The sequence below is a fragment of the Salvelinus alpinus genome, chromosome 7 (assembly GCF_045679555.1).
Source record: "Salvelinus alpinus chromosome 7, SLU_Salpinus.1, whole genome shotgun sequence".
Taxonomy (NCBI): domain Eukaryota; kingdom Metazoa; phylum Chordata; class Actinopteri; order Salmoniformes; family Salmonidae; genus Salvelinus; species Salvelinus alpinus.
In genome coordinates, this window is record NC_092092.1 from 11,362,647 (window position 1) to 11,388,850 (window position 26,204).

The window sequence follows — 26,204 nt, forward strand, 5'->3', positions numbered from 1 at the left end:
CATTGATTCCTGAAGAAGACAGGTTGCCCATACTAAACTCCCATTTAGGAGGATCATTTTGAAGCTTTCCCCCTCTAAACCCAACAGATGTGTTAAGCTTAATTGGAATGTGCTGTATTGTGCAAATTTGAATGACCAGGGCTCTCTCTGTCTTCTACAAAAGGGCAGATAGGAGTGTAAAAACAACTCATTATTGCAAGCTTGGTTAGATGTTTTTTAAACAGTACCTCTTTGATCTTTATAGAAGAACCAAATCTGTAATTAACACCACGTTCCTCCACTCTCGCCTGAACACTTTATTGTCAAATGTGGATTAGACCCCAATTAACTTAATACCTCAGACAATTCACCTGAAAAGTCTGTTTGAATTTCATTGTATTTTTTATTCCATAGTATTAGTGAGACTAGACAATATGACTCCATATTAAACTTGAAGTGGTCCTTTATTGAGTGTAAATAAATAAAAGTACTATATAAAAACCTACATTTTCAACAAAGAGTAGCTGTAAACAGCAGGTATTAAACATTACTTGTGCAGGTAACACCCAAACAACCAAGCCACTGGGCACACACTGGTTGAATCAACATTGTTTCCATGTCATTTCAATGAAATTACGTTGAACCAACGTGGAATAGACATTGAATTGATGTCGGTGCCCAGTGGAAAGTGACACTTAAGAAAAATGGAATCCTATAAAAGAACATGACACTGCTTGGGGCTGTCAGGTGGGTCTTTAGGTTGCCATTACCAAGGGAATCAAATCATCTGTTTCTACTAACCATTGACTTAACAGCAGGACTGATGAATTTAGATGTTTCCCATTACAATGTTCAGTAGACTGAAAGCCCCAGAAGAAAATGTACTTCATGGGAGATTGTGCTTTTTCTCTTGGTTTTCAGTCCAGAGGCAATGACAGCACTGAAAATAGTCACAAGCCCATTTGGAATATCATCAGAGTAAATCTACTCCATGGGAATTGAGACAAACTTCTTTCACAGCTTGTGATTTTTGATTGTCAAAGCAAATGCCCTCGCTGACATGTCTCATCACAGGAAAGGAATTCGAAAAAGGGGATGATTTCTTTGCAATTGAAAAGTAAGACAAGCAATTATGAAATTGCAATAAGCTTAGAAGGCGGTGGACAGTCCAGAATGATTGATTTACTGTAGGTCAGCTAAAACGCCAAGGGGTGGAGAGTACTCCTAGGACAGTGGTCGCCAACCAGTCGGTCGCAATCGACTGGTCAATCTTCAAGGCCTTCCTAGTCGATCACCAAATATTTCTGTTGAAAAGCCAACGAACGATAAAGGCTTGCAGTCCTTTTCTAAAATCGTGTTGAGCTGTTGCCAGTAGGTGCACTTGATTCAAAAGTCCTGCGCACCAGGTAAGCAAAGTGTTCCCATGAGACAAACTCCGCCTACCCGGCAGACCGGGAAAATCTGTGACTAAATCGAGTGCACCTACTGCGCTGCCCAATCGGATAGCTCAAATCACTGTGGCTACAGAGTTTCCATGACCCTGGCCACAGCCAAGTTTAATAGGCTACTAGCCTACGTCAGATTTAATCACTTTTACAACCATGACCACAGACAGACTGTCAACGAATACAGAAAAGAGTTGCTGTTTTTATGAGTGAGTTCATGTTTAAGTTTATATTCAGCACTGTCATTGTTTTTATTCAACACTATTACAAAACGCGCTTCTCCGTACTTCCCCTCGGGCTGCAGCTGCAATGAATGAGTAGCCAAGTATCGATAGCCCTGCGTTCTATTATTATTAGCAGCTCGTGGTGTCGATTTTAATATTAAGCAATATTTAACTTTCTCTGGTCATAGGAACAACATGAATTTGTGCATGAGCCAGATGCGGTGCGACTCGAGTTTCGCCATGAGGTGGAAGACGGTGTCCCCTCTCTCTGGTCAGTCTCACCCGAGGAAAGGAAGGAGAGAGCAAGGACCGTGATAGGCGGTTGGGATTTTTTTTTTGAACGGTCATCCAACTCGGAATTCCAAGTCGGAAACTCGGGCATCTTTCTAGAGTTCCGACTTTTAGACCTGAAGATCACTGATGTCGTGATGTGACCTCGTTGACCATCGGATGCAGGTACTATCAGTCCATTAAAATAAAAAAGCAAATGATTTCAATTCATGCTCCACAGTGCCTCACAAGTCCTAAACCAACTGATCTATTTTGTTATCAAAGCTCGAGTTTTGAAATATAATATGGTCTGATGAACAATATTGGCAGGCCAATCATATAGCCAATATGCTGTGATAATGTTTTAGGCCTACTGCCCAAACCTCATTCCTACAAAACTGTTTATGTGAGGTTCATTTAAAAATAAAAAAAATCTGAGAAGGAGATCTCAGCTTGCTTTTTGACTGCAAAAGTGATCTTGACACAGAAAAGGTTGGTGGCCACTTCTAGGAATACGTATAGTCTTTCAATGTTACATTCAAGCAAGCATAGGCAGAAGTTAAACAGATCTATAACAAAAGAGAACAGACCAATTCTAATGTAAAATCACTGTCATTGAATAATCTACCTCTCTTGGATGAAAGGGTTGGATCTTAAACAGGTTTGCAAAGTGGTTACAAGACTGATTTAGATATTACTATCGCCAATTTCAGTCAGCGGTTAAGTAATATTGTCAAGTTATTTGCCTCAAATCTATTCTTGGAAATATTTAATTAATTACATTTTTAGTTCATGGTAAATTATTAAAGAAAATCTATACTCTATTAATCATGTTCACGTTGTATTATTATTTTCCATCAGTACGAAGATACATAACAAATGTGGTCCTGTATGGCTTAGTTGGTAGAACACAGCATTGTAGGTTTGATTCCCAGGGCCACACATACAAAATATATGACTGCATGACTAAGTCACTTTGGATAAAAGTGTCTGCTAAATGGCATATATTATTATTATTATTATATATTTAAATGTGCTGTTGTGGGACAGTATATCAGAAATATCAAAACAAAAGCTTTAAAAGTACTACAAACAAATCACATGTTGACCAAAGCTGAATATCTCCTTCAAAATAGAAATGTCAAACAAAACATGGCTGTCTGCTCGACATCTATCTTGAATCTTGTTTATTTTTTTCCAAATACTCTCTCAGCTTGGTACCATTGTATAGAGAGTATGGTGCATTTGGCGAAGACAAGAAAGCAACACAATCATCCTGTCCCTTTTCTCTCAAGCTCACAACCTTTGATAGAGAGCTCTATATTGATTAAAATGTCCAAGATAGCCATATTAAGCTCCAGGGCCTTTACCACCACTCCGTTTGAGTTGTCTGTGTGTTAATAAATGTTTCAAATTCCCTTCTCTGTTGAAAACAGCACATTTTGAGTGGGGGTCATGTGTTTCTCTTCCCTGTTGAAAACAGCACACTTTGAGTGGGAGTCATGTGTTTCTCTTCCCTGTTGACAACAGCACACTTTGAGTGGGGGTCATGTGTTTCTCTTCCTTCTTGAAAACAGCACACTTTGAGTGGGGGTCATGTGGTTCCCTCTCCTTCATGCCTACTTGAACCTGATTGTTTTTTTAATCAATTTTTTACAAAATGAAAGTGCTGGTATTCAAATTGATAGATTTACCCTCTAAGACAGTTATTACATGGAGATACCCTAAGGAACAATGTGCTAGTAATTGCAATGTTGCAAACATGAGGATGGGCTGTTGTACATAATTTACCTTAATAGTTATTATTCATAATAGTCATTCGAAACAATTTAAAATTCCTGTTAGAATGTGTCCTCAGACGACATGATTAGTACAGATGTAGGATCTTAATTTTATCACTCTTTTGTTGCTGAGAAATTTCCTGCACAGCAGAAAATGCAAACTTGTAGTGTATCCGAGTTTTAAAAAGGCTTCTAAAATGTGCCATTTCCACCTTCGAAATTCAGACTTGATTTGCCCTAGCGAAAAATTTATCAACCCATACAAAAATGGCCATTAATTATAATCCACATAATAATTCATATTTCCTGTTGCGGCGGGATTATTTTCCTGCTGTAGCAAACTGGCTCAAAGATACTACATCTGTATACTTGCCCTTCCCTACACAGCCCTCATTCTGTTGATGTGGCCTCTAATCAACAGTTAATAGAAACCATATCCCTTTGTTTACAGGAATATACTGTAGACGATGAAATGTGAAGCATTCAGGTATGCTTCTATGGCTTATGGCACTATTCGCGTGCTTTCAATTTTCAACCTCATTCAGGTCAGGTTATTAAAATGATTGTGATCGCCTCTGGGGAATTGGATTAGGTGCACCTCCTCCACCACCTACTGTCCTCCACTACTACTGTATTCAGACCTCGCTACACTACACACACATACACACACACACACACATACTCACAATGCACAATCCAGAACCACATAGATATCAGCCTTCTCACTCGACATAATGGTATTAATCATTTCAAGGAGATTAGCTGAACAGCCCACTGTAGCGTACTGTCTCTCTTCCTATTGCAAGAGGGCCCTTTCCCTCTCCATCTCCCTTCTGGAAGAGTTGTGGAGACATTTCATATTTGCCTTTTGAGAGCCATTCACCTATCCACACACATCTCGAAAATCATAGCTGAAAGGCCAAAGGAAACACTCACCAAGCAGAATTATTCCTCATTGTAGTGTGGTATCCAGACAGACAGGAAGTAGTTCATCTCCTGTAAATTGCGGTGATAGGAGTCCAATTAAGTATGAAACAAGGCTGTCAGAAGCTGCTTGGTGTACAACAGCCCAGGAGTAAACGCAGCATTGCCTGAGTCTACACAAGTTGATGTCCGTATCTGGGAACTGACTACTGCCATTAATAAAAGGCATGTTGCTTGCATACACAACTATCTCTCCAATGTGGGAATAATGAACAACCTTTGGCAGTGAGATCACTGCATGGGTAGCAAATCAACCGCTAAGATAATCTCCTCCTTTGGCCTTGAGGCCATGAAACAGACAGATGTTAAACCTTTTACCACAAAATGTTGTAATTCAATCACTGTGCATTGAAAAATTCAAACAGCACAAAATGTAAACAATCCTTGTCTGTATTCTAAACAGTTGAGATTTCAAACTAATATTTTATGGATAGGTATGGCTTTGTTTTGTATTCAAGTGCTCTGGGCTTTTGCGCCTGTAACGCTTACAATTCAGCAAACACAACCTGAGATCAATCATTTTACAGATAAAAAGGTGTGAACAGGAACATGAGATGTGTGTGTAACGAGACTTTATATGTAAATCTCCTATTTACACCACTGAATGACTTACACAAATTCATACATTAGGATTCAGCTCCAAGTGATTTATACTTGGTGTTATTTTTATTGATTCATATACAGTAACACACATTGCCCTTCAGGGTCTCAGTCAGGATTATGTAAATGTACTTGATTCATAAGGGAAGGTGTTTCATAACACTCCAATGTTTATCAGAGGAAATAGAGGGAGCCCTTAGTTTGCCATGTCAGTTCCCAAGGTGGAATGATTCTGCGTGGCTGTATCATATTGGTATCTCTATTTACTTTCTACACAAACTCTGCATGTACAAATAGACCCGGGGGCTGGATCTGGCTACGCTGAGTAAAGCGGCTCCAAGGTACTTCCATACTACTCCATATTGTACATCTACGTTAAAAAGAACGGCTGGTAATGTGACTTTTTCTCTCCTGATCACAACCTTTTTTCCACACCAAGCAATGAGGTATTGAACTCAGAGGGTCATCCTGCAGTTGCACTACTTATGGAGATATTTTAAATAAAAAATTGTTTTCTCTAAAGTCTCCATTTAACGCATAAAAAACATACACTCAAGGCCTAAAAACATAATGTATTCAATAAGCAGTAGGTATATTTGACAACAGTTTTACATCAAAAAAACATTTATCAATGACCTGACTCCTGGCATCCAATGGTGTTGTTACAAATGTCAGCCAATCTTTTGGCCAACCCTCTCTCCAGCCATTTGTAATAAACCAGCTCACGCTTTGTATTTAATGCCGTGACGATTTACATGCAGCTGTGAATTTAATTTAGAAATTGCCAGTGTTAAACCATAAATTCTGCCCTGACAGCTCATTAGATTGTGGTGAACACAGTCCCTGGCTGGGTCGGCTGCCGGGGGCTCTTATGCGGCTACACAGTAGAGTGCTGTGTACTGTGAAACAAGAGTGCCAAAGGTTCACAGGCGCCATACTACTCATTCGGACTATGTTGTCATTATATTCTCTACTTCCAGTAACGGAGCAGAAAACCACAGCAGAAATCTGTCAATAATAAACTTTATATGAAGGGGATTTCTTGAACTTCTTGCCCAATTACTATGGACTGCATCCATGGAAGTTGTATCAGGGACAGACAAATCTCAGTCATACAGACTTGGTGTCAAAGTCAGTCAGACATTAATCAAACATTCGCGTAGACAAGATCCCATAATGCCCTGTCGGCCATATTGGTACCTCCTGGGCAACGGCCTGGGTCATTCTTGAATTACGGTGGCATTTAGTCATTGTATTCTTTGAAAAATGAACTTAATGTTTCTAGATTTCTATTTAAATGAATTTTTGTAAATATTTCCATTCTAAATCAATTAATATGGTAGCTTAACAACTTTACATATTTTTTTACCATTATGATAACATTGTGTCACCAGTATGAGAGAGAACACCAATGATGGTAACACCAATGAGACATTTTTGGTAAAAAATTAGGATTTTCTGAAATGGAGGCCACAAATGCTGAAAGCTAATACCCTGACTACACCGCTCGCGTCAGGTGTGCGAGCGTTGCAAAATAAATTTAGAAATCTATGTTATTCAATTATTGCACCCACACTGCTCGCGCGCATCAACTAGCGTCTGCGATGCCAAGGGCTAAAATGGAAGTAATTTCTATTTCTGACGCAGATCGCGCTGCAAGTCCTGCCTCTCCCATCTCCTCATTGGTTTATAGAAGCAGGTACCCGCGTGCCATCTCCTCATTGGTTATACCCAGGTGGGTGATTGAAAGATGAACTGTGTTGCCGGTCGTCGTAGTAATACTATAAAGTTTAGATGCCAATCCCAATAAGTTCAAGGATGAAAAAGCCTGGAAGGAGGAGAGATGACTAGAAACGATTCGGTTGACCGTTTTATGTGTGGATTAATTGTCGGAGTAGAGGACCTTGTGCATTTCAGGTAAAATAACTAAATGTTTATATCCCAGGACAAATTAGCTAGCAACAGCAAGCTAGCTAAATAGGACAAATTAGCTAGCAAGTGCAAGTTAACTAGCTAAATTGCCATAAATGTTTAATGCTTTTTGACCTGTCCCCAAATTAATGTAATTGGTTCATTGTTTGTTTTGATATTTTAACCTGCGTGTCGTGATCGCGTTTGGTGTAGGGGGACAAAATAAATATATGCACGATGGCGCACTTCCGCAGCCGGTTTGGGTTCCGTGTAAGGTCATCAACCCTTTAAAAATCAACCACTAAAGTGATATGATTAATCATTTTGCTCAAACTGTTATTTCCCTTCATTTCAATTAAGTAACATGAAGTGACAATTTGTATTTACACCAAATTATCAATGGAATCCTCAAATGTATGACATACTAAAAGGGTGTGATTAACTAATCATTTTCTTTCAAATGTAATATGTGTAACTGTCATTTTAAAGTGTTTTTCATGTTTGCAAAGGCAAGGGATGCAAATGCCACCACAATTCAAGAACAACCCACCTATACTGTGCAAACTAACAATCCACCTAATTTTATGAATTTCAAACCAAGTATTAACAAAAAGTACTGCCTGCTGTCACATTATGATTAGCTGCTGCCAGATTAGCTAAGTAGCTAAGAAAAATGTTGCAGGACTTTTTGGGAACAACAATGAAGATATCTCCTGTTTCCAAAGTTGTAGGATAATCCATTCGTACAGGACCAACTAAAGCTGTGGCTTTGGCAGCAGCAACATGCATTATTGCTGCTTATCCTGTATAAATATTAACCATTCAAGGTAGTAAATGAAGGACATTTTTCTACACCATAAAGCCAACTAAACAGAACCCCTGTATAAAATAGAACAATTCAGGAAGTATTTTGTGGCCTGAAAGGGAGCCGGTGACAGATACAACCTGTAGAAAACACATAAACCAGGCTTAGCCAGGATTTGTCCTGTCACTCCTCTTGATGCCACTCCTTGGCCCTCAGGATTATTACATGTAGGGGATTCTCTGCCCTTTCATATCTTTTCTGTGTGGATCAATTCAAGTTTATACAGGAATACTGTACATTCAACATTGTCTCTGTCACCACCAAAGCACCTCTGACGCATGTCTACATGTGTGGTTACACAAGCATCCAACAAGGAGATCATGACCATCTCCCTGCAGTTGCTACAGTACATCCATTGTTCGACTTATAAATTAATGATGTACCCATTGATTCTTGAAGAATATAACTTATAAATGCCTAATGAGCTAAGTTCAACTGTCAGAACTCAAAATGTAAGCTTGGTTTACTCCAATGTTTGTCAACAAAGTAAATGTAAATAAACACTACAAAATAAACACCTCAAAACATGGTTAAACTATAATTTTGATTTCATGGATGGTCCGTCCTTGCATCAATAGCTCTGTCTATGAATTTGAACGTGGTTAGATTTCTTAAGCCCTATCCCTCAGCTTTTTACCAAAACAGAGGCAGGGATGCACTGCTATTCTTTCAACTGCTGATTGCTGCTTTATTAGTGCTTGAGACTGACTGAATAAAGCTACCTTCAACGTTAGACAATTGTAGAGGCATAATGTAGCTACAAAAATATACATTTAAAGTATATGACTCTGAAAGCAACGCAAGCTGCTATGATTCACAACTTGGTAGATTCAGAAGGAGAAATAGTGTTGTGCAAATCACCATAAGTTTCCAACATATGCATATAGAATTGTCCTCAACAAATATCAATAACATTTCATTACAAAATAAATCTGTCAAATAAATAAAATGTAAAATCAGAGGAGGAACATGACTTTGATGGGAATCCAATCCATACCAGTTGCACCTTTTACTCACAAGCTGGCTTGAAACAAGACATCCGGGCTCACTCTTGGAATAATGATGCTCAAATACGAGAAAAACATTCATTTAAACACTTTAAGTGAATACCCTGGAGACAAACCACCTCCTGACTGTTGATAGATCTCGGTGCATCACAGTAGGTGGTCTGCAAATCTTTCCACATCTGACGTAGCCTTTATGCTCCATGACTTCTTAGCTAAAGTTAATGTAAATTGTTGCTTTTATGAGACAAATGACAACAAAATGATACAAGTAGTAATCAGAAAAAGTGCTTGGTTATTTTTTGCATGGAATAAAGTCACAAAAAGTGTGGAATATGTCTGGACCAAATGTACTGTGACTGACACAAAAATTGGCGTAGGATCTATTCTGGTCACTGGTGAACAGAACCAGATCTAAAGGACAGTTTTATTTTTTTTATTTTGTTTTCATATCAAAAATATCCTACCAATATCAAACAGAAGTATTGAGACGTATCCAATAGCCTGGTGTCTCAAACCAGGCTCAGGTTCTTAGTCATTGAAGTGTGGCCATAGTTGGATTGTTCCAATGATGGATGTGGGCCAGATTGAGGTGGATTTTCTTTTACCATTTCTAACTGCAAACATGCCAATAGGTGGGTGTCCTTATCCACATTTTTACTGTGAGAAATAGACAACAGAAAATCTAACGAAATCTGGGCATTCATCACTGTTTCAATACATTCCAGTTCCAGGATAGTACTCTCATTGGGTAAGAGTAAAGCTTTCTGAACTGGCCCCAGGAAATGGGCTAACTTTTTCCTCTTTTAACCTCTTACCGCAGTGGGCTAAATCAGGGTCACACAGTGTTTCTTGGTAGTCTTAAACAAATCCACTTTGAAACAAAAGTAAACACCTCACACACATGGTTATGGTCTTAAAAAAAGAAGACAACTGTACCATGTCAGATATTGTCACGTTCCTGACCTGTTTTCTGTTGTTTTGTATGTGTGTGATGGTCAGGGCGTGAGTTTTGGGTGGGCATTCTATGTTGTGTGTTTCTATGTTGGTTTAGGGTTGCCTGGTATGGCTCTTAATTAGAGGCAGGTGTTTTGCGTTCCTCTAATTAAGAGTCATATTTAGGTAGGTTGTTACCTGTCTCTGTGTTTGTGTTCTGCACCAGATAGGTCTGTATCGGTTTTGCACGTTTGTTGTTTTGTAGTTTTGTAGTGTCTTGTTTGCTGTTTTCATTAAAAGTATGATTAATCACCAATCCGCATCTTGGTCCGATCCATGCTCCTCCTCGTCTGAGGAGGAGAACAACAATGACTGCCTTTACAGATATAGAGTTGAAATGTATTACATTTTAAGTTTGCGTCCCAATATTACACTTAATATACAGAAGACATCACAGAAGACTGAAATATAACAAAACCGTTTGATATAGAAACACCAGATTTTTTTGTGGATTATTTAAAATAAAGTTGATTAATTATGAAATGATAAACATTCCACCTATGAGGCCACTAGGTCATTTGACTGCATAAAAGGGGTCAATGTAGTCACATCTCACAGCTCACATTAGTACTACAGGTAGGTTTGTATTGAACATTTTCAGGAGCAAAGGCAGGAAATAGGGAGGTAGAAAACGGAATAATGTAGTGATGGTATCTCTGGAGAAGCCAATCAGAACACCTTCCAGTTTAACTGCTATTGCCACTGTTTCTCAGATTACCTGTTACCTCAGCACACTGAAAGGAACTTCACTTCACACTAGTCGACCAAACGACTAGATGTGGTATTTCTTAAGTACTTACACAAGAAAGCATGTTCATGGAGTACAATATTTTAAGAGGGTAGTAGAATATTTGAAACACTCCCTAAAAAGTTGAGGAGAAAGTTGCAATAGTCCAGTAAAATCCTAGCCTTGCAAGCTGCTGATCCTGTGAGCTTACATGAATGTTCGCTGCGGCGAACATTCATGTAAGCTCGCAAGATCAGCGGCTTGCGAGGCTAGTAAAATCCACCTTCAAAAGGTAAATGTCAAATACCAAGCAGCTGGCAACTCCTATTTTTGGCAATATTTCTGCCCTTTAGAGAATTTTGATTAGGTTGCTGGCATTTTCTTGAAGTGTTACGTAAGCCTCTCCTGAAGCTTTTCTTTTTGCGATTCTCATACCCTCAGATCTCTGGTTCCAATTACTGTCAATACATCTGTGCTGCCTGCATGGACAACATAGCACTAACAATGCCTGTTCTATTCTATTGTGAAACACTGCAGTTGTCCTCAGTTCTCTACTGAAGGTGTCAAAGAATTGTCCAGAAGCACCACAATTTTTATCACGCGTGATGACTCTTACTCTTTGATACTTAGCAGATTTTGGAGAGAGAGATTGACAGTTGACAACCAAGTGTTGCAGTTGATCTATTTTCTTTCATATAGAGACAATGATCTAAAGTTGCATTCACAGCTAATTAAATTATCCATTTCTATTTGCGTACACAGGTAAGCCCAACACATAGTACAATGCTGATGGCTGAAATTGCACTTAAGGGATGCAGCAGGAGTAAACACATTGATGTAAATGTACAGTATCCAGAGCACCATTCAGGGCCTCATCTGATGCTTCTCACATCTCTCTCTAGTTCAGTCTTAAAGTGAGAACTTCTTGATGAGACTGATTTAAGATTTAGTCACCAGAATGTTGTGTGGGTGTGATGTCAGATTATGATTCTGTCACTGACTACGTATTGCAGAACAGCTAAAGCTGTTAAGTGCATGAGTTTTTAATGGACTCTAAATTTAGCTCAATTACTTCCTCCATTGAAATCAGATGTCTTCAACGTTCTCTTCCCATTTTACCAAATAAATGATTTCAGGACGCTGAGCTATTTTCTGCAGTGCAATCAGAATGGGTGAGATGATCACATTTTCAGTTAAAAACTACAATTTCATGCATATGTGTTATGCTGTATTTTTGCAAAGGCCCACAACTTGTGAGGAGGAGGATCTCTACATATGTTGCTTATTAAATGTTTGATGTTTAGTGCTGATATTAGCCAATATGCTACTGAAAGTGACCAACTTTGATTTTCCTGACTACTCACTAATGCAGTTGCTTATATCCATGACATTACTGACAAAACCGCTATTCTGCAACAGCAAAAAATACTCTAATGTGTCTAATCTGATTCTAAGTGTTCCAGACAGGTTGTAAAATTGAATCAACTGTTCAAAGCACAAGAGATTAGCTAGTACTTTGTAATAGCTATTAATAGGTATCAGAAATGAGTCTGGATTCATCACACTTGTTTCTCAACCTCATTTCCTTTCTCAAATTCTGACGTCACGCAAGAAGTACTTGCACACTGCCTAAATAGGAAACGCAGACTTCTCATATCCGACAAGTTAGGAGGACTCTAAAGGAGAGGTCAGGAGAACCTCTTCATATCTGACTAGTTAGGAGGACTCTAAAGGAGAGGTCAGGAGAACCTCTTCATATCTGACTAGTTAGGAGGACTCTAAAAGAGAGGTCAGGAGAACCTCTTCATATCTGACTAGTTAGGAGGACTCTAAAGGAGAGGTCAGGAGAACCTCTTCATATCTGACTAGTTAGGAGGACTCTAAAAGAGAGGTCAGGAGAACCTCTTCATATCTGACTAGTTAGGAGGACTCTAAAAGAGAGGTCAGGAGAACCTCTTCATATCTGACTAGTTAGGAGGACTCTAAAAGAGAGGTCAGGAGAACCTCTTCATATCTGACTAGTTAGGAGGACTCTAAAGGAGAGGTCAGGAGAACCTCTTCATATCTGACTAGTTAGGAGGACTCTAAAGGCTAAAGAACTAGAATACAGTTTGTCTTTTTGCTAAATATACTGTAGGCCTACATCTATATTTACTCCGGAGTTTAATGTTTTATGTTCAATGTACTTATAGTGTACGTATATTCTGTATGTTGACTTTGTGTCTGTATTCTGTCTGTACATTGTCTATTGCTGGAAGGACCTGTCATTAAGTCAGATTCCGGGTATGTTTAAATATACTTGGCAAATAAAGGTATTCTGATACATCACATTTCTCTGAATTTTGGAGTAGGCCCTACTTTGAACTGATTTATACATGAAGTATTACCCTGAACAGCTGTGTGGACACACCAGCAAGGTCACATGAGAATTCACTGTTCTTGTGCTTAGTATGCACCCTGAGCCTCACCGCCCTGGGTTAACCATACACTGAATCTCAAAATAAACCAAAGGAGAAATAAAGCAACTGAAATATCATCACAATATTCTTACAGAACTATGGCATCTACCGCAACCAATGAGACTTCCCGTCAAGTACTCATAAACCTTTGAACATGTCCATAGTTATAAATGGTTCATGGTAGTTATAAATAGCCTGAGTGACACCCATAAAATGTATTGAGTATGCCTAGCCTGCATCTTCCTGTCAGGAATGGTTTTGCATCTAACCACAGTAAACCTTCTCTCTTGAAAAAAAGGGTTCCAAAAGGGTTCTTCAGCTGTCCCCTAGGAGAACCCTTTATGGTTCCAAGTAGAACGATTTTTGGTTCTAGGTAGAACCCTCTGTAGAAAGGGTTCTACATGGAACCCAATAGGGTTCTACGTGGAACAAAAATGGTTCTACCTGAAACCAAAAAGGGTTCTTCAAAAGGGTTCTCCTATGGGAACAGCCAAAATAAACTTTCTTTCTAAGAGTGTATTGCTAAAACTGTCTCTTAACTCACCAGAAGACAACAACCACTAAATTCTCCCAGTCCTATGTTCATTTCCATGTGGCAATGTTGATACTTTTGAATGCTGACCATTTTTAGAATGTATGATGACTGCATCGTCATGCATATTACCTGTATGCCTTAAGTGTGTTAGCGAAGTCTTGGAGCCTTGACGTTAAAGCACCTCAATTTCAACCAATGAGACGACTTTGACCATGGGACATTTCACAATTCCCAGTGGTTATTTCAGAAACCACAATCCATTTAAAGCCTATAAAATATGAATGTCAAATGAATGCAACAGAAGCATTCCTCCACCACACATCCACTGCAAAGCACTTCACTCATATGGCAATGTAAAGTACACTACACAATGGAGTGAATGATTGACAGAGTCATTTTAAATGCCTCAAATTTCTCCTCTGAACCATTCCAATTATCATATACCGTACATCCCGAATGGTAGGAAACCACTTCAAAATGACAATATCATCCCTAAACTGTACCAAACAGCCACTTAATTAAAATGCATATTTTCTGAATTCCAAACCATGTAGACTTTTTTTCTATTCTGCCCCTGGTCTCCATAACCTGTACAGAAAAACCACATAATTTCACATGTGGAAAAATCACATGATTTCGCATGAAATTTCACATGAAATCATGTGAAAATGTGTTTTTGGAACACTTCACATGTGATCACGTTTTCACATACTGTATGTAGTTTCATGTTATCACATTTTGCTTTACATGTTGTCACGTTATCACATTAACTTCACATAAGATCACGTGATCACAATAAAAGTTTTTTAGAACATTTCACGTGTTCATTTCACGATATCTGCTGACTCTGGACGCTTTTAAATGCAAATGGCCTTATTGGTTATACATGTATGAGAGGGGTCTTTTTAAATGCATTATATTAAGTGGGCCTCCAACCTAATGCACAACCAAGGGAAATAACTAGACAGGGAACTATTTTTGAAGTCACAAAACTCTCCATTACTTTGTATAGGAGATGGGGTGGCTGTCACAAACTCAAAATAAAAGATTCTGCTGTCACATAGAGCCAGCTGTCTGCTAAATAATGTATGTTTTTGGCTCTCAACTTTGCATCCATCTGTCTAATCAATGTTTTTCAATGGAAAGTGTATACCTATAAATAGGATTCTATTTGAGTGATTACACAATTTAGAGTCTAAAATGGTGTGGAAAGCTATGCTTCTTGACTCTAAGAATTGTAGATGTTTCTATTCATTCAAATGTTTTTCTTTGTAGAACAGTGTATGTGTTCTATGTGTATCTTCCAAAATCACTGACAAAACTCAAAGCATTTAGTATACGTGTAAAAAAGCACCAGCAATAAACTACATGTATAGCCTTCTTTGTTTTATACTAAGTTTGGTTAAGTCTGTCTTGAAGAGTGCTTTAGTAGAATAAATACAAATACAAAATAGCAAGAGGTAAAGATTCAATGGACGTTCATGAGTGTTAATGCTGATGTGAGCTAAATTAAACTGATACACAAGATGCATGGCAGACATGTCAGCATGTAGCCAAACAGTTAAGAGCGTTGGGTCAGTAACCGAAAGGTTTGAATTCCAGAGCCCTTGAACAAGGCACTTAAAGCTGCAATATTTTACTTTCTGGGTGACCTGACCAAATTCATAGAAATGTGTGTTATAGATCTTTCATTCTCATTGAAAGCAAGTCTGAGAAGCAGTAGATATGTTGTATGTGCTCTATTTCTATGCTTCCCATTCTAAAGTTTTGTTTTTGCATCTTTTGTACACCAGCTTCAAACAGCTGAAAATACAATATTTTTTGTTATTTTAAATTTATTTCACAGAGGTTTAGATGGTACAATGATTCTCAACACAATACTTGGTTGTTTTGTCACAAACTGAAATTAAGCGAACCATTAGAATTTTAGAAACCAGGAAATTACAGACCTTATGTCACTCTGGATAAAGAAAAAATGTATAGTACCAGTCAAAAGTTTGGACACACCTACTCATTCAAGGGTTTTAATTTATTTCTACAATTTTCTACATTGTAGAATAATATTGAAGACATCAAAACTATGAAATAATAGATATGGAATCATGTAATAAGCAAAAGTGTTAAACAAATCAAAACGTATTTTATATTTTACATTCTTCAAAGTTGCCACCCTTTGCCTAGTTGACAGCTTTGCACTTTCTTGGCATTCTCTCAACCAGCTTCACCTGGAATGCTTTTCCAACAGTCTTGAAGGATATGCTGATCACTTGTTGGATTCTTTTCATTCACTCTGTGGTCCAAATCATCCCAAACCATCGAAATTGGGTTGTAGTCGGGTGATTGTGGAGGCCAGGTCATCTGATGCAACAATCCATCACTCTCCTTGTTAGTCAAATAGCCCTTACACCGCCTGTAGGTGTGTTTTGGGTCATAGTCCTGTTGAAAAATAAATGATAGTCCCACTAAGCGCAAACTAGATGGGATGGCGTATCGCTGCAGAATGCTGTGGTAGCCATGCTGGTTAAGTGTGCCTTGAATTCTAAATAAATCACTGACAGTGTCACCAGCAAAGCACCATCACACCTCCTCCTCCATGCTTCACAGTGTGAACCACACATGCAGAGATCATCCGTTCACCTACTCTGCATCTCACAAAGACACGGCGGTTGGAACCAAAATTCTCAGAGGACAGATTTAAACTGGTCTAATGTCCATTGCTCGTGTTTCTTGGCCCAAGCTAGTCTCTTCTTATTATCGGTGTCCTTTAGTAGTGGTTTCTTTGCAGCAATTCAACCGTGAAGGCCTGATTCACACAGTCTCCTCTGAACAGTTGATGTTGAGATGTGTCTGTTACTTGAACTCTGTGAAGCAATTATTTGGGCTGTAATTTCTGAGGCTTGTAACTCTAATGAACTTATCCTCTGTAGCAGAGGTAACTCTGAGTCTTCCTTCCTGTGGCGGTCCTCATGAGAGCCAGTTTAATCTTGAAGCTTGATGGTTTTTGTGACTGCACTTGAAGAAACTTTCAAAATTCTTGAAAAGTTCTGGGTTGACTGACCTTCATGTCTTAAAGTAATGATGGACTGTCGTTTCTCTTTGCATATTTTAGCTGTTCTTGGTCTTTTACCAAATAGGGTTATCTTCTGTATACCACCCCTACCTTGTCACAACACAACTATTGGCTCAAACGCATTAAGGAAAATAAATCCACAAATTAACTTTTAGCAAGGCACACCTGTTAATTGAAATGCATTCCAGTTGACTACCTCATGAAGCATGTTGAGAGAATGCCAGGAGTGTGCAAAGCTGTCATCAAGGCAAAGGGTGGCTACTCGGAAGAATCTAAAATCTAAAATATATTGTATTATTTCAAAGTTTTGATGTCTTCAATATTATTCTACGATGTAGAAAATAGTAAAAATAAAGAAAAACCCCTTGAATGAGTAGGTGTCCAAACTTTTGACTGGTACTGTATATTGAAAAAAATATAAATGCAACATGCAACAATTTTACTGAGTTACAGTTTAAATAAGGAAATCAGCCAATTTAAATAAATTCATTAGACTCTATTTTATGGATTTCACATGACTGGGCAGAGGCACAGCAATGGGTGGGCCTGGGAGGGCATAGGCCCACCCACTTGGGAGCCAGGCCCATCCACTGGGGTACCAGGCCCAGCCAATCAGAATTAGTTTTTCCCCACAAAAGGGATTTATTACAAACAGAAATACTCCTCAGTTTCATCAGCTGTCCAGGTGGTTGGTCTCAGATGATCCCGCAGGTGAAGAAGCCGGATGTGGAGGTCCTGGGATGGCGTGGTGACATGTGGTCTGCAATTGTGAGGCCAGTTGGACGTACTGCCAAATTCTCTAAAACGATGTTGGAGGCACCTTATGGTAGAGAAATGAACATTCAATTCTCTAGCAATAGCTCTGGTGAACATTCCAGCAGTCAACATGCCAATTGCACGCTCCCTCAAAACTTGACACATCTGTGGCATTTTGTTGTGTGACACAACTGCATCTTTTAGAGCGGCCTTTTATTGGCCCCAGCACAAGGTGCACCTGTGTAACGATCATACAAATTAATCAGCTTTTTGATACAGTATGCCACACCTGTCAGGTGGATGGATTATCTTGGCAAAGGAGAAATGCTCACTAACAGGGATGTAACCAAATTTGTGCACAAAATTTGAGAGAAATAAGCTTTTTTGTGTATATTGAACACTTTACATGTTACGTTTTATATTTTAGTTATGTATAGGTCAGCTGTTCAAAACTATACGAACAATGTCCAACCCAGATCATTTTTAAGAGTCATGTTCAAAAGGACTATAGCCACAGGAAAATATCCAGTTGACACATTCCAGAAGTAGAAATGAGGTAAAGGACTGACGCTACCTTTCTAATAACGGCACTATTTCTGCTTAATTAGGCTGTTTCACAAATCAACAAGGTCAACCGGTTTCAATTAACAAGTGCCTTGCTATGACTGCACTCTCTCAAGGTCTAGAATGTCACATTTGCATGCAAGGCTTATGGTCTCACGGATTCACAATGTCTTGTAGTTTGGTAACGACCCAATGTCATGTAATTGTCACCATGTATCTGCATTGGACAATCAAGCACAAGTTTTGTTGGCAAATTAAGTTACCACCCTGCTTGTGTTACAGCCTCAATGTAAATAGGTTTTTACAGTAATTTCACCTTTTTAATACAAGGTCGTTGCACATATATTGGCAAATAATTGCAACAAATTGATTTTTGTAGCCCTCTAAAGCTGTTGCCTACACATCTCTGCCCCCATCATATGGTCTCCATCTGTGCATTGTAGGCAAACAGTTGAGTCTAGAATTTCAGTGACTCAAGGAGCTTACTTTCTATCATATGGAGAAGTTAATAAACACGCATTTGTTTACCATAAACATATTCATGGTATTGCAATGATATAGGTCGGAAATGTGTATGATGCGTTTTCTTCAAATAATCTGTAACATCCTGCCTGATAAAACAAGATGAATTAGTCCTTGTCCGTCCAAAGTCCCCACATGCCTTTCAACAAGGCATAGCAGCAGTCATTGTCATTATCTCTGATGGCACAGCTGTGACAAAACTAATGGTTCTTTCACAAGCCTGGGAACCATTGAAAATGCCTGCAGCATCGCTAATTCCCCTGGAAACCGTGTCACTCCTCCCCAAAATATTATGGGAGTCGAAAAACCAGTGTTTGACGTATGGTTCATGCACACTAGGCCCTCTGTGCAGAAAGTAGAAGCTTCATATGCGTATCAGTCTGGATAAATGAGTACCAACGCTGTAATGAAGGTGAAAGAATGAAAAATCTAAAATGGCGACTGCCTTGCCGGCGACTCCTAAACTCGTCCTTTAACAGCATCCCGGGGCTAAGGATGCTAGCCTACTGTAAGAGGAGGCCATCACAGTCTTACTGAACCCAAATTAAATATTTAACCTTTGTCATTGTGCCATTTCAAACTAGATTATTATGAGTATAAACAAACCATTTGGGTTAAGTCCTCTATTTCTATGGAAATGCCAGCTGCACTACATCAAATAACCAACATGGAGAGATGATGAATACAAAGTACCAAATCTTCCCTTTACTATGACGATTGCTGCATCAAAAAAATATATTTATCAGGAAGTTAGCATGTGAGGGGTGAGTTCAGACAAATTAATTAAATATAGAAGAATTGGAGTGATAATGAGATCATTTGATCAAGTATTGTGAGAGTCGGTCAAAGTTCTCATTATGACCAGATATGGGTGTTTTTATAAATAATGGGGCCAATGTGTGAGAGAAATAAAAGTGAATACATGCAAACTGGCCCATAATTCCACCTATGCAACAACATAGGACTATACATCCTTTAAGCAGGGTTCATACAGACATTGATAAGTCAAGTTCAGGACTTCAGAGACTTCTTAAAGGACTTAATTGTAATTTAAGGACCTCAATTTTATACAATTATAAAATGTAAATAATCGTACATATAGAGCCTAATATAGACCCTTCCCCCCCACACACACACCTTGTTTGTTTGGCCTTGCCAGTGCATTGATATTCAAATTAATATTACATTCTACAATATGTAACAATAATGTGGACATGGTGACTAAATAGATTGGATGGATGCAGATTTTTCTGTACCCTATGTGGCTGACGCAGGCACACATAATAAAGCCAGGAATAGCAGCAGCATTAATCTCACTATTTGAATCTCACCATCACTGTTTTTATAATGAGAAAGTGAGCAAAAACCATGTTCCTTTTTTAATGGAAGGATTTGTATGGAAAGCCAAGTTGAAGCCAGCATTAGATGTTGTCATCCTAATAATAACCACACGTGGATTTACTGCAACAGAGTAGCGCAACACCCTTCAATTGAATCAGAGAGAAACAAACGAAAACGTGTAAACATCTCACAAAAACGGATAAAAAATGTAATCACAGATAATTATAAGTGAGCAGGAGAACGGTCTGCAGCTTTAAAAAAATTGCACTACAGATGGCTGTATCGGTCCGCTAATACAGGACTAGTAAAGTCCCAGCGCAGAAGACATCTATATCGGTCCGCTAATACAGGACTAGTAAAGTCCCAGCGCTGAAGACATCTATATCGGTCCGCTAATACAGGACTAGTAAAGTCCCAGCGCTGAAGACATCTATATCGGTCCGCTAATACAGGACTGTCACGTTCGTCATACGAAGGAGACCAAAGCGCAGCGTGTGATGTGAATACATCTTCTTTAATGATAACGAAGAACAATAAACAAACTAATACAAAATAACAAAACGAATGTGAAGCTAAATATAACGAGTGCAGACATGCAACATCACATAGACAATAACCCACAAACCAAACTGGAAAATGGCAACCTAAATAGGATCCCCAATCAGAGACAACGATAAACAGCTGTCTCTGATTGGGAACCAATCCAGGCCACCATAGACCTACGTATGCCTAGACTACACACACAACCTAGACATACAAAACCCTAGACCAGACAAAAACACACATACCACCCTTGTCACACCCTGACCTAACCAAAATAATAAAGAAAACAAAGGGTTTTGTATGTCTAGGTTGTGTGTGTAGTCTAGGCATATGTAGGTATATGGTGGCCTGGATTGGTTCCCAATCAGAGGCAGCTGTTTATCGTTGTCGTTTTATCGTCCTGACTGACGGGCGGCTCCGGCAGCTCCGGACAGATGGGCGGCTCCGGCAGCTCCGGCCAGACGGGCGGCTCCGGACAGACGGGCGGCTCCGGCAGCTCAGGACAGACGGGCGGCTCCGGCAGCTCAGGACAGATGGGCGGCTCCGGCAGCTCAGGACAGACGGGCGGCTCTGGCAGCTCAGGACAGACGGGCGGCTCTGGCAGCTCAGGACAGACGGGAGAACCTGGAGGAAGGAGACAGAGAGACAGCCTGGTGCGTGGGGCTGCCACAGGACCCACCAGGCTGGGGAGACCTACAGGAGGCCTGGTGCGTGGAGGAGGCACCGGATGGACCGGGCTGTGGGGGAGCACTGGAGCTCTGGTGCGCAGCCTTGGCACCACTCCTCCAGGCTGGATGACGACTTTAGCCCGGACCCTCCAGAGTGCAGGCACAGGTGGAACCGGGCTGTGGGGGAGCACTGGAGATCTGGTGCATACTACTCGCACCTCTCCCTTAGGCTCAATGTCCACATTCACCCGGCACAGGCGGAGCGCAGGCATAGGACGCACTGCACTCTCCCAGCGCCCCGGAGACACAGTACGCAGAGCCGGCGCAGGATACCCTAGGCCGAAACGGCGTACCGGAGACCAGACACGCTGAGCCGGCACAACACGCCCTGGCTGGATGCCCACTCTCGCATGGCACTTGCGGGGGGCTGGCCTATAGCGCTCCGGGCTATGAGCGCGTACTGGCGACACTGTGCGCTTGACCGCAGAACACAGTGCCTGACCAGTACAACGCTGCTTTCGGTAAGCACGAGGAGTGGGCTCAGGTCTAAAACCTGACTCCGCCACACTCCCCCGTGTGCCCCCCCCCAAAAAAAAAATTGGGTCTGACTCTCGTGCCTGTCGCGCTGCCGTGCTACCTCCTCATATCGCCGCCGCTCAGCTTTCACTGCCTCCAGTTCTTCCTTGGGACGGCGATATTCCCCAGCCTGTGCCCAGGTTCCCTTGCCTTCCAGTATCTCCTCCCAAGTCCAGGAGTCCAGAACCCTCTGCTCCTGGTTACCACGCTGCTTGGTCCTTTTTTGGTGGGTGATTCTGTCACGTTCGTCATACGAAGGAGACCAAAGTGCAGCGTGTGATGTGAATACATCTTCTTTAATGATAACGAAGAACAATAAACAAACTAATACAAAATAACTAAACGAACGTGAAGCTAATTATAACGAGTGCAGACATGCAACATCACATAAACAATCACCCACAAACCAAACTGGAAAATGGCAACCTAAATAGGATCCCCAATCAGAGACAACGATAAACAGCTGCCTCTGATTGGGAACCAATCCAGGCCACCATAGACCTACGTATGCCTAGACTACACACACAACCTAGACATACAAAACCCTAGACCAGACAAAAACACACATACCACCCTTGTCACACCCTGACCTAACCAAAATAATAAAGAAAACAAAGATAACTAAGGTCAGGGCGTGACATCTATGTCGGTCCGCTAATACAGGACTAGTAAAGTGAACTACTTTTGTGGATTCTTCAAAAAGCACCCTCAGCACCCCTACTTCCCACGGCTAAGCCCTTGTATTGTTTAAAATTGCAGGTCTAACATGAAAAACATGTGTCATGTTATTTCATTACCAGATGTTGTGAATAAGCCCACTAGGCAATGTAATTTGTTGTCATTTTATCCAGAATAATGAATAGGAATAGCTTTGGGTGTGGTGCAAAAGTCTTTCCTACACAATTGAACACAGTAGCCTTGGTGTTAATCCAAGGTACAAAAACATACTATGGAAACATGAACTCATTACCTTGATGTTTTTTCTGTTAAATCTAACGAGACCCTGCTGTAAATCACATAGAAAACAACAGATGATCAACATCAATGATTAGATCCAACGTGGATCCAGGCACAACCACAACCGTGGATTCCAGCACTTGGGCTGTTGTTGTGTCGCATGCACTATCACAACAGCTGTTCGTCACTTATTTGGAAAATTCCTTCCTGGATCAGATGATGAAGTGTGAAAATATCACAGCGTAACTAATCAGCTGGACACCAAATGTGCATCCAACATGTGTTGTGCATAATTATTGAAGAACCACATTAATGACAGTATCGATTTAGGTTTTAAGTATCAAGATAAGGTGACTCCTTCGGGTACAAGCATTAGATTTTGCAATGGCATATATTTTGGGGGATTTGTGTGCCTATGAAAACTGTTTCCATCCCATAACATAAGGAGACACGAAATGTTACGTAGTTACACTGCATTTCTGAAATCTCTTTACAAAAAACTGTCAGACAGCAAGATCCAGGATTATTACAGGGTTAAAATTCTATGTCTAATTTAACTGATTAATGTATGATAAAAGGGCAATTTACACTGCCATAAATGAAAGGACAGAAAAGTAATGGTTTATGTCACACAATTTTGGACAAATCCGTCAAGACACCAACCATGAGAAAGGGTTAAACGTAGGTGAATTTCATTGAATATACTGTAGCTATGTTGCCCTTATATCTTAATGTAATGACATACAAAAAATTGGCTGATTATTATCGATGACTTATCAACAGCTGTAACAAGTTGTCCATTGTAGGAAATCCTCACTGGTACCCTGGTTTATAGAAAGACCTAGAATCCAAATGCATCAGAACAAGCATGTGATCTTGCCTAATATGGCTGCAGGAGTGGGTGGGTGGGTGGGAGTGGTGATGACACTGCACTTCACTATCAATTGTAAGACAAAATATGAAGGTAGAAGTCAGGGGTTCACTCTATGTCAGGAGGCAGGCCTATGACCTGTAAGCGTGCCGTGGATGTTGTGTTTAGAGATTCAGACACTCCTCAATTTAGAAACATGTAGCCCGCATGTGCAATTCCAGGGTGATTCCATGGCCTTACTACGTGAGACTAACATTGAGACTACATTGAGAGAATGTACAAGGTCTGTGGTTAGGCTGCTACAAAACAATTGTCACTCACAGACAGCAATAAAAACAGTCATATAGTCATATGCTGCTGAGGTTGCTATGTTACCTGGTGTTATGGTAAAAGTCTAGTTTTGATGACACAAGTGAAACAATGTTGAATCACCAATATTCAGATGTTATTGTACAACAACCTATGCAGTGAACCTCCCTTGTCAACATGTGTTCCAGAGGGTTTTTTCATGGATAAACTTTGGATATTAGGGTAGATTGTAGCATCCCAAATAGCCTACGAATTTGAAACTGAGGCATGTCATTATCATCACTGCCAATTGTCAAAGCAAGATCGGAATTCACATCTGGTTCAGAAATGCGTAGCAGCCAGCTAGCTATGACTACAGATGCTTCTAATATATTCAATATTCAACTGTGGCCCCTGAACTGGTTATCCCCTTCAATTACATTTAGGTGATTGAAACTGTCATTTTAAGAGGTATTATTGAGAGAAAGTCAATGATGATGGCCTATTTGCCAAGTCATCTATGTGTTTTCATTACTAGCAATATATTCTTAACCATTACAAATATTCATGAATTGCCCATCACTGTACCTCTGTGGTTTACCATTAAAGATACAGTATTTCAACTAAATTACACAAAACCTATAGATATGATCAAAAAATAACTCATAGGAACCAAAATAGTCTCCAATAAGAAGTACACACAATTCAAATAGGCCTACATTATTATTCCAATAATGGCAATGAAACGTATATGAGAATAATAAAACCACTGCAATATTACAGGGGGAATTATTTGCACAAGTGTATGGCAATGATTTACAATCCATGGTGAAGAAACAATAAATAACAGGCTGATAACGAATCATGAATAATTAGGCTAGAGGAATATTAATGGTAATGAAAATGATAGCCTAATCATGAAACCTCTGTGGAGGCCAAGGTGACACAAAAGTATGTCACCATCATTGTTTCTTTCACTCAAATGTGGCTTTTTAAAACACTTAAAACCATTGGGGGGCACAGACACCGCCTGGGCTAAATAAAATGTAAAACCTATAAAGGCGCTATTGATGAGCCACTTGTGCAACGGCATGCCAGTCTCGTTCAGAAAAGCAGGAATGAGACCGACCGTCAGGTTTCAGTCATAAGCTTACATAGAAACTGAAATTAAGCCTAAATTGTAATTTAACCATGGACTACCATCAAAATACACAATAAACCACAAGTATTAATCAGGCGTTAAGTCACCGTAATTGTGAAACGTTTTGCTTCTGGATAAATTGCCCACATGCAAGTTTTTCTCAAACTATTAAACGTCAGATTATCATTGACGTTTTCGTTAAACACATCGAACAAGATTTATGACAGAGTCACATCTATAGAGAGCAAACTCCACATATGGAGTAACTTACCGTTAGCTGCGGTAATCAGACCTGCAAAAATAAGCAGGGTATGCTTAAATTTCCCCATCGCAGTCATGTTCGTTGTTATTCCACGCAGCCACCGGTTTCTTGGGTTTTGTTCAACGATCACAAAAATGCATAGAGATCCAGCTTTGGCAAGAAGATGTGACGCCTATGGTGCAGGGATTCGCCTATATTAGCTCTCATATCATCAAGAAAGGCTACTGCAGAGATACGAGATTGTAGAGATGAGACCCAAATAGGTTTCCTGGATGCAAGTATAAAGACAGAATGCGTAGGCAACTAGGAGATTGCAAGAGAGGAACGAATAGAGGGTGCCTGTATCCAACGGAAGGAGTTGGACTCAACCATCATATATGATGCAGGGGAATTGTAAATCAATCTGAGTGCCTTCACCGCAACTTTGAGACTGGTAGCCTACCATTCTGAAGAAACGCAGGTGCAAATGCATACAACCCAGTGAAACGCATGTTAGCGCCGTAATATCGACTAGTCACTAGACCAAGTGGCGACACTGTAACCAACAAAAATTACATGTTTTTATATTGATATTTTGTACGTTTCTGCTTTACACGAACCCTAAGAATAAAACAAAATTCACTAGATCACACGTGTAAATTGATACACCCGTTACATATCCGATCAAATTCATATGCAAAGGATTGTTGTGTGTAGCCTAGGTGTTGATGGTTTAACGTTTGCCCAGTATGTAAGCAGTGTAAACATCGCTGCTTTATAGACAGTTAATGTAACACTACATAATATCATCACTCTCTCACTATCACCAATGTTATGCTCCCTCCATTTGGTTAGGTAACCTACTAAAACGTACATAGACATCATT

At 39.9% G+C, this 26,204-nt stretch overlaps 1 protein-coding gene across 1 annotated transcript in view; it reads right to left on the minus strand.

The window, feature by feature from the left end:
- LOC139580473 (CUB and sushi domain-containing protein 1-like) overlaps positions 1-25,727 on the minus strand; it is a 451,300-nt gene extending 425,573 nt beyond the window's left edge. Inside the window, exon 1 of the mRNA XM_071409207.1 lies at positions 25,349-25,727. Coding sequence (XP_071265308.1) covers positions 25,349-25,415 — 67 coding nt within the window. The 5' untranslated portion in view covers positions 25,416-25,727. The remainder of the gene's footprint in view (positions 1-25,348) is intronic.
- Between the last annotated feature and the right edge of the window lie 477 nt (positions 25,728-26,204).